The sequence below is a fragment of the Aulostomus chinensis genome, chromosome 9, assembly GCF_037954235.1.
Source record: "Aulostomus chinensis isolate RoL2024-O1b breed Wild chromosome 9, RoL_Achi_v1.0, whole genome shotgun sequence".
NCBI lineage: Eukaryota > Metazoa > Chordata > Actinopteri > Syngnathiformes > Aulostomidae > Aulostomus > Aulostomus chinensis.
In genome coordinates this window covers 23,995,949-24,009,825 of record NC_141328.1, presented here as the reverse complement: position 1 = coordinate 24,009,825, position 13,877 = coordinate 23,995,949, and the positions used below count along the sequence as shown (strand labels likewise).

Sequence of the window (13,877 nt, the reverse complement as noted above, 5' to 3'; positions counted from 1 at the left end):
TCATCACAGCACGCTAATTGCGCCACACATTATCTGAGGTGTGGTATCAGCAGCGGACATCCCCTTTGATCCTCCCTCATCTCCCCCTCTCTTTCCTTCAGCACATCTCTGTCTCCCTCTCTCTCTGTCTGTCGCTTTTGTTTATGCAGTTTATTTTGGGTCTGATGTCATTATCTGCCCCCCCCCAACAACCCTCATTCTTCCTGCCTTCTCTCTCTCTCTCTCTGTCATTGCATACTCATGTCTCTGTGGGCACTGTCTCCTCTTTTTCACTCAGTGTATATATGTGTGTGTGTGTGTGTGTGTTTTTGTGTGTGCACTTTTTTGCCAATTTGTGCCACTATGAAACAGCAGCAGTGGCGAAATAGCTGAAAAGGCCACATATACACAGAAATAGACACACAAGCACACAAGGGAGCAGAGAACAATACACTGAAGGGAAACCACTTACACACTTGTTTTGTTGGTCTGCAGCTCAGGACTCCTGAAAGAGACATGAAATGAAACTATAAAACACATGGAAAATGAGAATTTATCTAGATATAATGAAATGGAACGAAAGTCCAGTTTGGAGTCACATACTTGATTGGGTGATTTCATACAAAATAGGAATTTTTGATATTTACTGTATAAATCACGTTTTTGTGAACTTGATGTTAGTAAGGCAGTCAGCATTCTGCTCCATAGATGTGCACCTAGATGTGCACCTACGTCCTGACTTCCTTTCCTTTATGTTGCTTGCTTAGCTTCAGCAAAGCTTTGAATTTCATGACCCTTCTGATAATCACACAGTAATTTTTTTACCTTCATTTGTCCTTCCTTAACCCCCGCCCTGTTTTTATTTACTTGTTGTTATTTACGGCGCGTCTCCTGCAAAGATCAGTGACACTGTTTGTTGTTGCTCCTCTTCTCTCTCTCTCTCTCATTCTCTCACCCTCCCCTGGACGTTTCCATTTAGCTGAAGACAAAACAAGTTAATTAGATCGGAAGTGCGGGCCTATCAATGGGGAATCAGTATTCAAATCAAGACCTTGTCTGGACACAAACAGCAGGAAGCCAAACAAGACCCCGGCACTGCTGAATGGGAGGACGGGAAGAAGAGAGACAGAAAACCAAAGGAGAGGGAGAGAGAGTCAGTGAGAGAGACTGTATTGTGGGAGCCTCACACGGTGCAGAATCAGTTGCATTTTTGTGTTTCCTTTCATGTTTGTGTGTATTTGCACATCCAAATAGTATTGTTAGTCAATGAAGCATTTCAGTAAGTTAAAGTTTTTTTTTTCTTGTTTGTTTTGTGTTGGGGGGGGGGTGTGTTAGTGCATATGTTTTATTTTATCTGGTCCATTCACTGAGCATGTTCTTTGGATTTTAAAGGGACCATTTGTAATCAGCTTCTCCTCTTGTTATACTACTTTTCTCCTCGTGGGGCAACAGTGAGTCAAGATCACTCGATTAAATGGATCCATCCACTTGAAGGAAGCTTAACTTTAGAGTTACAACTACAGAAACACAAAAACTTGTGTTGTAGTGTTTGATGTTGAAAACACTGCTTGCATTAAGGTCCTGCATCAGCGGCGCCTCCCTGGTTCAAAGAGTTTCAAAAACGCAGTCAGTCAGGAAAGATTTTACGCATCACAAATCCAAGAAACCGACCCCTTCTGAGCAGGGACAAGGCTGGAGGTGTGTTGAATATTTAGAGATCAGCATGTAAAGAGGACAAGGTTAAAGCTAAATCCGAGCTGTTAAAGTGTATGAGGGATTTTTTTTATGGTCAGGTTACTCTGATAAACTGGTGAGTTGTCTTTATCTTGTATTGGACTATGTTGTTTAATTTAAGTGAGCAGTTACATGCATACGGATACATGTGACCAGAACTAGCCTTTTTTGTTGTTGTTGTTGTTGCTAATTTTCCTATTTATTCCAAGTAAGCCTCTCTGCCAGGTGATACATGAAGTATAGCAGCCACAAGAATAATACATCTCCTGTGTGAGTGTTTGAGAAGTTACTCATAGGTTATACATGAGAATTTGTTGTTTTGATCAGGTTTGTGCATGCCTGTTTGGACAGTAATGCTAATAGCTCATTGGTTCAGTTTACTATCACAACAACTATTCAGTTCTTTCCCAGGTAAATGGTCCCCTGAGGATGAACCCTGCAGACGTTGAAGATTCTCCCTTTTTCTCTGGTTCACCAATTTTTAGTAAAATGTCTTGACAACGTCAGAATCCATTGCATGAAAATTTTCAGTCTGATAATGCCCCTGTTAGGATGAGTTGTAATCTGTTAAACTTTTTTATTTAAAACATATAACTGTTTATAATGAAATGCCAAAACTAGAATGCCTTTTGCATCAGCCTCAATTTAGCGAGTGTTAGCATGCCAGCAAAGCAAACAAAGATGGGCTACATTGTATTCGTGATTCACATCTGCCTGGTAACAGTGAGAAAGTTCCATAGCCTGCTGGAAGAAGCATGCAGCTCAGAGCACCGCTGCGCCTCAGCAGACAGTCGTGTTAAGTGAGGGGATATGAGAGGAGAAGAGGAGAGGGGAGTGGAGGGGGGTGGGTGGGTGTGGTGGCGGCGGCGGTGGGTAAAGGTCCCATTATCTTGTGTGGAGGGCCACCTGAGCTAAAGACAGCCATTTGTTCCCAAATCGACCTGTCGACCCCCGCCTAATTACCAGCCAATTATTTCCAAATGGACCACATTCAACCCACACCCTGCACACTTAAAGGGGGAGAAACAAAATTGCCCCTTTCTGTCTCTCTGTGTCTGTTCAACTCATTGCTTCTCTCTCTTCTTCCTTCCTCTCAGCATTTTTATCAAGATATTGTTGCGCAGAATGTTGCAGCTTCTGCTGTTAGTTGCCCAACCGAACGCCCACTCAACCACACCAAAATGCATGTGCACACACACGCACGCAGGCACGTTCAGCACGCTCAGCACCACTCACACTTCATATTTATTCCCAGCTCATTCTGTGGTTCTGTTGGTGTTAATTAAGTGGCCTAATTACAGGAGGAATTGACACTGAACCTGTGCGTGAATGTGAGCGTGTGTGTGTGTGTGTGTGTGTGCATACACAGAAACACACATTATGATACAGCTCTCATGTCGCTGCTTCATCTCCCTCCCTCTATGTCTCTCTCTGTCTCTCTCGCTCTCTCTCTCTCTCTCTCTCTCTCTCTCTCTCTCTGGCACCGGTCAGTCTCAGCAGGCCGATGTGTATCGATGGGTCAGGCATGAAGGAGCCGCACGGAGGAGAAGAAGGCTGTGCCCCTGTTCCCAGAATTCTTTGTGGCTGGCCTCCATTGTTCACAGCCACTTGTATACAGTATTGTCGGACTGATTGTGAGCCTCCGCTCTTTCTCGCTCTGCCGATGGCCATAGAGCGAGCGGAGCGGTTGACGGCGACGGAGGGAGAGAGGATGAGGAGGAGGGGAGCAATAAGCATTGTGTCCCTCGCTCACCATTCTCCTGCTTTCCCATCTGTTTCCTTCTCTTCCTTCCTGTTTCTGTGGGATAGTGAACAGATTAGTAATAGCACCGCCACGGCTCCTAATAGGGGAAGTCATGGTCAGGAAATATGGGATGGATCAGGTCGAGATATCATCTGGCTGAGTGGCGCAATAGTTTTGAACTCTTGACACCTAGCTGCAGGCTGGCTGACTTTGATCGGGCTTGCTCAAGTTGGAATATACCTTGTAGTGGCAGGTCTGCTGATTTTTTTTGCTCTTAATGCATTTATGCATCCACATATTTTGGTGTTTTTATGCTGTTAAAACTCTAAATCTTGTTTTTGCTTGATAATTGCCTATCTAAGCAAAAACAAATTCTAGCAAATAATTTTCAACTGTCTCTCATTTGGATAATTAGGACAGCTTTATCAGATGACATCAAAGAGATTCTTTAATTGCGTGGAATCAACTCTATGAAATGACTTGCTTGTTAATGTTAGAGTTCATGTATCCACCCATTGTCTAGCTTGTTATTCTCATATAAATCCTATTAAGCGCCAGACTAATATCCCCTCAGGGATTATAAACCTCATCTGATCAAATCTAATATACATATTCTGGAAAGTTCAGTGTTACATCCCTTATTGTGTCGGCATCAGAAGTGTATTTATGTGTGTGTCTGAGCACAGGTGTGTGTGTGCGCGTGTGTGTGTTCTGCCCATTGCAGACTGAGCCAGCGCTGCTTAGCCTCCTCCTGGCTGAGTTTGAAGCTAAGTGGATTAGCATATCTCCCCCGTCAGCTCCATTCTCAGTGACAGCCTGATGACATGGGACTGTGTGACGGCTGCGACCCACCTGACATCCCCAGCTCAGGCCTCCCAGCAGGTGGTCTCGCTCCAGGGCCAAAGGAGAGACCCACCAAGAGGTGGAGGGACGGACTTCTGGGAGCCAAAGTCATGTTCTTGGCAGTTGAATTATACTGCAAACACACATTTCCGTGCACCATTTTGTCTGTGAGCATGCAGAATAATAGAGGCTTTTCTTTTGGTTCCGTAAATGACACACTGCACTAGTTTTTCCCATGACCCATGAAAACAGTTCCTGGAATCATAAATGTCATAAAATGGTAATAATATTCGGCCTAATATAACACAGTATTTGTGTACCCACTTTTCATTCTGATTTCTTTACTTTATAGCAAGTTCTTTGTGTGCAAACTTCGTTCTGTATGTCTTAAATCATCTTCAACTGGTATGACAGAGGACACAATCATACAAGAGACACACCTCAAAACCCCACCAACAGTCCCTGTTCATGCATGTGCTATAATATTGGTCTGTACTGGAAGTCATTCATTTTTCACATTGAACCAAAAATAAATGTATGTACAGCATGCTGAGTGGCCCAAAATAGCTTGTGAGATTTGAAACAGTGAACTGTGCTCGGTAGCTGCTATGCACACTGTTCGTTTATTATTAGTGTTCAGCCTCTCACCTTGAGTGCAGTTTGCTTCTAGGAAGAGACATTCATAGACTCACTGGTGTATTCAGTGCTTCAGTTACAGTACACTACAGCGGATGGGGTGGGAGATTGCAAGATGATTTCAAGAAAACAAAGAAATACTTAAAAATTACTCAATAGGCCCTAATTGTTTCTAAAAGTAGTTTAGTACTGTAAACTACTAAAAACTACTAAGAATAGTGGTTGAATTTAACTCTATTAAAATGACACTGTTTGGATAGGCTTATTAGTGTGTGTGTGTGTGTGTGTGTGTGTGTGTGTGTGTGTGCATGTGCGTGCGCGCATGTGTGTGCTCACACGCACCGTTGTACACTATTATATACATTGTCCACCTCTGGTGAGAGTGGGAGTCACAAGTCCACAGGACCTTAATTGTAGGGGTCCTGAGCTGAAAAGTTGGACCACGCCTCGATCTCTTCTCATTTGCTTCTCTCATACCTCTTCATCTCTTGCTTCGTTTCCATCATCTCTCAGTCTCAAGGCCTCCATGACTCTTCCAGCTATACCCAACACTCTTTCTCCCCCTCACCCTATGCTTCCATGTCCTCCTCCTCCTCCTCAGTCTCGTGCTGGCCGTAGCAAGGCAATGCTAACACCTTTGTCAGGGTGATTAATAGCATGCTGGATCGTCGTTAATTCACTAGCTAATGACTGCAGGGAGCAGGCGAGAAGAAGAGACGAGCAGAACAGAGCGAGACTGCACAGTAATAGACTGATGTATGAGTGTAGGCTGCTTCCAGTGGCAGAGGTGAATAGCTACCCCCTCCATCAACACCTCCCTGCACATTAATACATCCTCAGACATGCACATAGCATGTAGAGACCAGAAAAAGCAAAGATGCTATACACACGTCATCTTTGCAAACACAGGTGATGTCAGGTGATGCTTATCAGTCACCGTGATTTTACATTTCCAAACCAACATAATAAAACAGCAATTAACTACAACTATTACACTTTTCAGACAGAAGACACGCACTGCAGCAGAATGTGTTGCCAGAATGATCTCTTTTTATACACATATGGGACACACAACACCCCCCCCCCCCCCCCCTCCAATTTAATAAGAATGGATGGGTTTGTTCTGCACGCTGTCTGTCTTGGTGCTCCCCTAGCTGGCTGCCCGGCCCCCTGAGTGGCTCGCTAAATGAAGCTGCAATAGGAGTTAGTGGAGGAACACACAGAGAAAAATAGGGAAGCAGTGCAATACTATGTTGCTGCATACTTGAGTAATCCTGTACAAATGCATCAGTTTGCAAAGAACAAAATTAGCATCTTTACTAGAGGTTGTGAAAGAGGTTTCATTCATAATATGAATACACACTTAAAGACTGTCTTAAAATTAAATGACGCTTTATAGATTTTATTGATCTGCTTCTGTGGATAGTGACCCTGTCATTGCTCTTCCTCCCTGCTGAGAGTTCACGAGTTAATAAATCTGATTTTCCTCTTGAGAAATGTTCCTATTTTGAAAGATGACTAAAAGATTGATTCATGAAATGTTTGGCATGATAGATACAACTTTTCCAGGGTTGATGATGTCACTGTTTGGTGCCACAGACCCATAAACGTTTCTCCATGTTTTGCAGAAAGAGGAAAAATCAAACATCCAGTGGTTGTGCTCATCTGGAACAGTGAATGGCATTGCTCGCTTGCCATCTTAAGTGCTTTTATTTTAATTAACTCTGTTCTACTTGGTCACGTTTGTTGGTAAAATGACTCTGACCCTCATTTAAATGTTTGATTGAGGTCATAACTCTAGATGTGAAACTGAGCTCCCTTTCTTTTGTGCGATACTTCCTTTTCACTCTATCCTCTTTTTTTAACCTTTTTTATCCCTTTCGTCCTGTTTTCTCCTTCCCCATTCATTCTCCTACCCCCTGGTTTTCTCTCTCTTTCTCTCCTCTCTCCCTCCCTTACTCCCCCCTGGGTGATGTTTGCAACTCAATTTGGCAAATGTAACTCAATATTGATTATTATTAATATTTATCATGCTTGTGAACATGTTTTCTTCTCGTGCTATTAATCTCCCCTGTTAATAAATGTCTGCAGCAGCCCAGGCCCTGGGGCCCCTGGGGAACATTGGGGCCACCACACACACACACACACACACACACACACACACACACACACACACACACACACACCTGCTCTCAGCTGCTGGAGGATGCATGCTGTCCTCTATTTGCCTGGAGGCATGATCAGGTCTTGGCATACACTGACACATACACACACACACAGTATTGGATATACGTAATGCCTCTGGGCCGTTCAGCACAAATACCACATCAATACATCAGCTGTGTTGTTTCAGTGCAGGTGACAAACACAAATGTGCACACTTTCCTTTAAAAACACACAAAGATCCATTCGCTCGTGAGCTACATCAAACAGATTTAGCTGCTGTTTTTACATGAAACTGTTGGATATTAAAGTCGTCACCTGTTTACTTTTCACCACCAAAAAGAGAGAAACAATCATATAACTGGGATGGATATTCAAGGAAAGGTGTGATGTTAAACCACATTTGTGCATTGATAGAAGCTCAAAAGTACATTGCAGGCATGCAGGAAGGAGTGTTATCAGTCATTTAATGTAGGAATAACTGTCGTTAAAGAACAGTTATTATACAGTGTAGTTTATGTGCAAGGTTAAAATGCAAGTTTAACCCTGAAAGTGGCTGTTTTCCTTCATTTCTCTGTTTCCTCCATATTTCTCCTGCTCTTTTCTTGCCCTGGGATCTTATTTTACCCGCTCTGAAGAAGCCCAGTTGTAGCTTTACGTGTTGCTTGGAAATGTTCCCTTGTGCTTTTTTTTTTTTTTTTTTTTTTTTTTTTTTTTACGAGGGGAAACAGTGTGGCGTTTTCACTGCAAGAGGCTTGCTGGTATTGCAGCTGACCATGCCCCCATTGCTCACTCACTACTTCCATCCACACACACACACACACACACTCTCTTCCCTGAACACACTCATCTGGCTGCCTTGTCACATGCTTCCTTTTATACGTCATTTTGAATATATGGTACCCCTCAGTGGAAAAACACACCGTTTTTCACCTTTCACTCTTACTCACGCTTACCTTTAATTTGCACTTGTTTGATTTTTACAGCTGCATCCCTTCACTGCCCCCTTCGGTGTTAAAACTGAGTGTGTTTAGCTTCTTTTGTGCGGTGACAGACTCATCAAAGACCCTGCCTTACTACTGAGGGACACATACCGATATGTGGCCCAGGAATGGAGCTAAGTGGAACCATTTTGGCACAATGTAGCGACACAATGTAGCAGCACAAACAGCGGATGAGGCTGGTGTTTCAATGCTGACCCTCACTCACACATGAACTCACCATTCTCCCACATCAAAATGTTTGGCCATTCATTGCTCAACCAGCCACCCATTTTTCATATCTGTCATGTTCCACAAATTCTCCCTTCCCCTTTTTTCTTCTTACATGAGACAACCTTTTCTCCCCATATTTGGAATCAGTGCTGAATTTTGCATACTTTCGACTTCTCCCTGGATACTGTCCTTTCACCAGTGGCTGGCTTTCCTCTTGAACTGAACCAGATCCCTTTACGTCCAGACAAAGATACAGTCTCTGTGTGCGTTGGAGAGGGAAGGCAGTGGGGAAGGGGGGGTGGGGTGGACGTGTGTGCTCTATGATGGCCATCATTGGCACACACGTCCTATTTCCAGCTCTCTTATATTGTTATCATAGCCACAACTATGGCTCCACTGCTTCATTTTAAGCAAAAAATACACCTGGCTCTGAATACCCCAGCTATTGTTGGCGTCTGTTCGGACCTCTGGTCTCCACTCCTTTGAATTTCTCAAGTAAAAGCTATCTTTAATTACTACTTAACAATGATTTTACTCCATGAATACATTTGGTTCTTATTTGATGCAACATTTATAGATTCCGTACCAGATTCCCTTCAGTAAGTCAGTGTTGTTTCTTTCTACTCAGACGTGGTTGACAGTACGGCTTAGTCCATACGCCACAAGGCACATGTGTTTGTGTGCGTCCAGGCAGACGGCAGAAAATGACTCCAGATCTCTATCTCTCTGCATTTAAGTCTAGAGTGCTCTGATTAAACACAACCACAGAACAATTTAGCCGTTGTAAGGCGCTCCGATCAAACCGCTGATTTTCAGCTCCGTGTCAAGTTATTTCGCCATGGCAACGCTGATTACCATGTTATCAGCATGTTGTATTTTTTGTCTGTATTTAAATTTTTAAAATCTTGACTCTTGAAAGTAGACTTAATGGTTTCTACAACTGTCAACTGTTTTCCCTCTGAAACATCTTAGAGGTTGGTCTATAAATGTCATATCTTGTAATTTCCCCCTGACATGCAGTAATTAGGAGATATCATCTTTACCTACAACACCATCTGATCTCTTGCACATGTGTTTAGAGTACAGTAACAGCTCCCGCAGATGCAAACAGATGTGTGTTTGCGCGATAGCATGCACCGGCGTTCATACGCGTTTTCAAATCTTTGTTATTGCAAACCATGTTACAAAGCAAAGAGCTCTGTTTATAGCATGCATTTACAATTTATCAAATAAATGGGATGCCTTCATGTGGCCTGGGCCTGGCTCTCAAGCAGAGCAGCGTAGTTTTCCACTGGAATAACAGCCACTGAACAAGCAGCCTATTGTAGCCACAGCCAGCCCCGGGACCCCCAAGGTGCGAATTAATGATTGACCCCTGATGTAATCAGGATAAATAGCTCCCCGTAAAAAATAGAAAGAGATGGCGAGAGGAACAGAGAAAGAAAGAACAACATAAGGAACCAGGGAGAGGAAGGCACTATCTGGCCCGGCTGTTTTTTAAGAAGCCCTCAGGGAGACGAACCTAACATCTCTTTCTAGGCCTTTAGAGACCCAGAGCTAACATGCAGATGTTTAAAAGCAGCTCACCGGTCAGTTTTTAGACTCTTTGTCTCCTCCACATATTATTTCCCTGCTTACTTTTCTCATCCACAGCTTATTCTCATCACCGGTCAAACAACTTGTCTTGTGAGCCTGCCTCAAGTGGCATGTAATCTAAAAGTTTCCCCTTTTTTTTGTCTCCAGGCAACTCTTTTATGAATTAAGAAAGTTATGACTGCGTGTTGAACTTGTTTAATGTCACTCTGCATTTGCCATTCCGGCCTCGCTTTACAGCTTCAAGTGTCTCACAAAAGATTTTTTTGCTCATTAAAATTAAGGAGGGTTCTTACTCAATTATTTGACGTAGCTACAGTATCTGTGCATTTTTTTTTTGTTTTTGTGCGCACAGAGGCCCTTAAAGCCAAATAGTATTTAATAGATTTTCCGAGGCTGTCTCTCTGCTTGTCAAAATTGCACTCAATGGGTCAAGTGCCAGTGAGAGTGGGGGAGTGAAAAGGGAGTGAAAAAAAGTGTTTAACAGCCTGAAAACACGTTTGATTGTGCAGAAGGAGCACACGCCTGGTCTGAACCCCTATGAAACACTGATCATTAAAAAAAAAAGGTTCTTTTCCAGTCAGAATCACTGAATGACGCAAAATCAGTCATAAAAGGCTGGGTTTTACTGCTGCAGCTTTATATGATAAGTTTCCCGGAGCTGCATGGACAGGCTGCAGGTTTTGCCAAGTGCTGAAAAGGCCCTGTCCCATGCTTTCATAGTTTCACATTTCACATTTAAAACTTACATGTCAGTTAATTTAACAGCTTTCACAGTCCACATCTGTCACTGGGCAGAAACCCAAATATTTATCAAAGAACAACAACTGATGCAGTGTGAATGGGCTCCTATATCAGTCCAGTGATGACTTCTTTTCTTCATGATTAGCTCATTCAATCTTTCCCCGATTTATAGGCCTCTGTGATACTTATCAGACCAAAGAAGAAGAAGAAAAGCATTCTCTTAATACTGGACTAAAACACTCATTAATGATGTATAACCTGACATGGAATTTTATTAAAATTCAGCAGAGACAGTTAATTTGATCATGACCTAATAAATTTAACTGACAAGCGCACATTTAAATGTCATGTTGCAGCTCCAAGCTCAAACCTGGGAAGCGGTGGCAGGCTTGGCAGCAGCCTGGATGGAGGCTAACAGAGGGAGAGTAGTTGATTGGAACCACTCCTGCTGTAATTTTGGGCCTAGTTAGCCCGCTGATTGCCAGTCCCTGTGTTTAGATAGTAAAACTGCAGTGGTGCTTTGACTAAAGACACCAGGATCTGGCCAGGGAGGTAAAGAAGGAGACGCACAAAGATCTACTCAGAAAACACACACACACACATAGAAACAAAGACCCAAAAGCAATACTTCTCTTGCTGTTCTTACACAGCCTCAAAAAGGAACAAGATTTTGGTACAAATGTAGCCAATTTTGTTGCAATTCATCAGTTGAAAGAGAACCTTCTTTCTGTTTGTTTAATGAAAATAACAATGCTCGTGTAAATCTGTGCCAAAATCGCAAAAGATCAAACTTGAAAAAGACCATGAAAAGTCTGAAGTTAAACCTGCAACTTGAGCCTTTTAACAATGTATGGAATACTAGCTTAATCCTTTGTTGTAGTCCAGATTGTCATGTGCTCATGTTCTCGTTCTTTAGCGGGTTATATTTTTGTTTAAATGTAAAGTGCAATAAAAATAAGACATATCACTATTATTATTTGGAGAAAACATGTTTATTTCTCAAAATAAGGTTTTTAAAGGCTAACAGTATTGTTTTAAAGCTTTTGTCTGTCCTCTTGCCGATGTTGATAGCAGCATATGGTAACAAGACCACTCTTCATAGCCTAAATACCCTCCACGTCACTCACCGATTTACAAACCTTCACTGTCCATGTAACCTTAATAACACACTTAGAGAAACTGAATGAAGCTTCAAGTTAAACACGCATCCAGACACACTTGTGGTGCCCATCATCATCATCATTTTCATAGCGGGATCTGGACGCAGGAGCACAATCATGCTGTCAGTCTCAGGACGTGACAATAATGATAGCTGACGAGGCTAACCAGATCAGTGATAGACGTAGCCATTATTTGTAAGATGAGTCCTGGCAGAAAACAGCAACCGTGATAGAGCTGAGAACTTTCCCATCAAGGGCTTGGCTGACCTCACACTGTTTTTCCTCCTCCGTCTGTCTCTTCTCAGATAGCCTCTGGAGTATCGCCGAATTAGGCATTTTGCAGCCGAAGGCCATTATAAGAATAGGTAGACTTTAGAGGACATCGAAATGCAGTGTGGTTTCCTAACTGTTTAGAGGGTTGGCAATTGCTGCCATTTTTTTTTTTTCTTTTCAAGTTAAGTTCAAGAAGTCATTGGATAAATCAAGGATAGGCTACATTTTTTTATCCTCCAGAGGATCGCACTGACTAAGCAGAGTTTGTTGGCGAGTGTCTGCGACAGCTGACTTTGCAGTTTCTTGCAACTGTTTTGTAAAACTGTTGTCTTGGAATGAAGTTGAACATTTAAGGGCTTTTCCTTCTTTTTCCCAGCGATGACAAGTCTGTGCCGTTGGTAGCATGTTTGGTTTTAAAAGAAAAAGACTCATAGTGCTCTATTCCTTGAACACTGCAATACACCGTTGTCATATTGAACTGCATGTGAACCAGCACTTGTTGCAAAATACGTAAATGTTCACTCTTAACTTAAAGTGTAATATTCAGATTCAATGTTTTTTGAGGCGTTCACCCAAATTCTGATTCTGTCTTCGCGATATTATTATCCTGCCTCTCGTTCGATGCTAGTACAAGCAGACTTGACCATAAAAGAAAAGTTAGATAAAAAAGTGAAAATACACATGAATGAAGTGGTATGTGAGGTTAGACCGTCTCTATCGTTGTATTTACAGTGGTTTCTGTGTCTGTTTTTTCTTTAAGATGACAGTGAGCCAGTGGACAGCATGTACGACACAGAGGCCGACCTTCCGGGTTTAGCAGCCGGCGGAGGTGGCGCTGACAGCCCAGAAGACGACGCAGAAGACAGCGTCATCAACATGTCCCCCCTGCCATCACCAACTCCGTCCCATCCCAACAATAACCACCACCACTTGCTGCACCCCCACATCTACACCACCCACCACCACCTCCATCTTCACAACAACAGCAGCAGCAATGACCAGGACTTCACCACACCCAAGGAAGGCTCGCCCTACGAGGCACCTGTCTACATTCCTGACGACATTCCGATTCCCGGTGAACTAGAGCTGCGGGAGTCTTCTGTGCCCGGTGCCGGTTTGGGCGTATGGGCCAAGACCCGCATTAGTGCCGGCGAGAGGTTCGGTCTGCACAGCTCACTTCATCATGGGGCTACAGGCAAAGACGGCTCCTTTGGATGGGAGGTAGGAACCAACCTGTACTTTAGTTGTTTGTTGTCTGTCTGTCTCTCTCCCCTCCCCCCCTATTTACAGTGCAACCGTCTATCTCTTTTGACTTCTTACATATTTTGCAGCACAAATACAATAAGGTATGAAATGAAAGCGAGTCGGAGGGTAGTAATAGTGAAGAGGGTAAGTGATGAATGAGCTGCTCTTCATTCACACCTTCATATTCCCGGCAATCACTGTTCATTCACAGGCATCTATCTCATCATCAGTGCAGATGCCCGTTCAATTTGCATCCCCAGTATGATTCAACCTCTTCTTTGATCACGTGCACACACACACACACACACACACACACACACACACACACACATATACACACTTGTCCAGAAATCCAGCAGCACAGCGATGTCAGATGGAAAAATCTGGCTGATTAGTGGAGGTATCAGCTTTTCTGGGCGTCGGTCCGAGCGAGCACACTCATTTGGTCACGCCACCCGATATGGAAATGGAAGAAGCGTGGACCAATGTGATGGCAGCATATTGAACTATTAATTTTCATTTCAACATGACATTAGAGGATATTGAAGT

General features: G+C 43.1%; 1 protein-coding gene across 12 annotated transcripts in view; it reads left to right on the top strand.

Annotated features, from left to right (window-relative positions):
• The window catches only part of prdm16 (PR domain containing 16), a 248,068-nt gene that overhangs the window by 117,146 nt on the left and 117,045 nt on the right, over positions 1-13,877 (top strand). For all 12 annotated transcript variants that reach the window (XR_015117926.1, XM_086214416.1, XM_086214415.1 and 9 more), the window contains one exon: positions 12,844-13,304. Coding sequence is in view for 11 of the 12 variants with exons in the window: in XM_086214416.1 (XP_086070542.1) it covers positions 12,844-13,304 (461 nt within the window). In the remaining variant the exon portion in view is untranslated. The remainder of the gene's footprint in view (positions 1-12,843; positions 13,305-13,877) is intronic.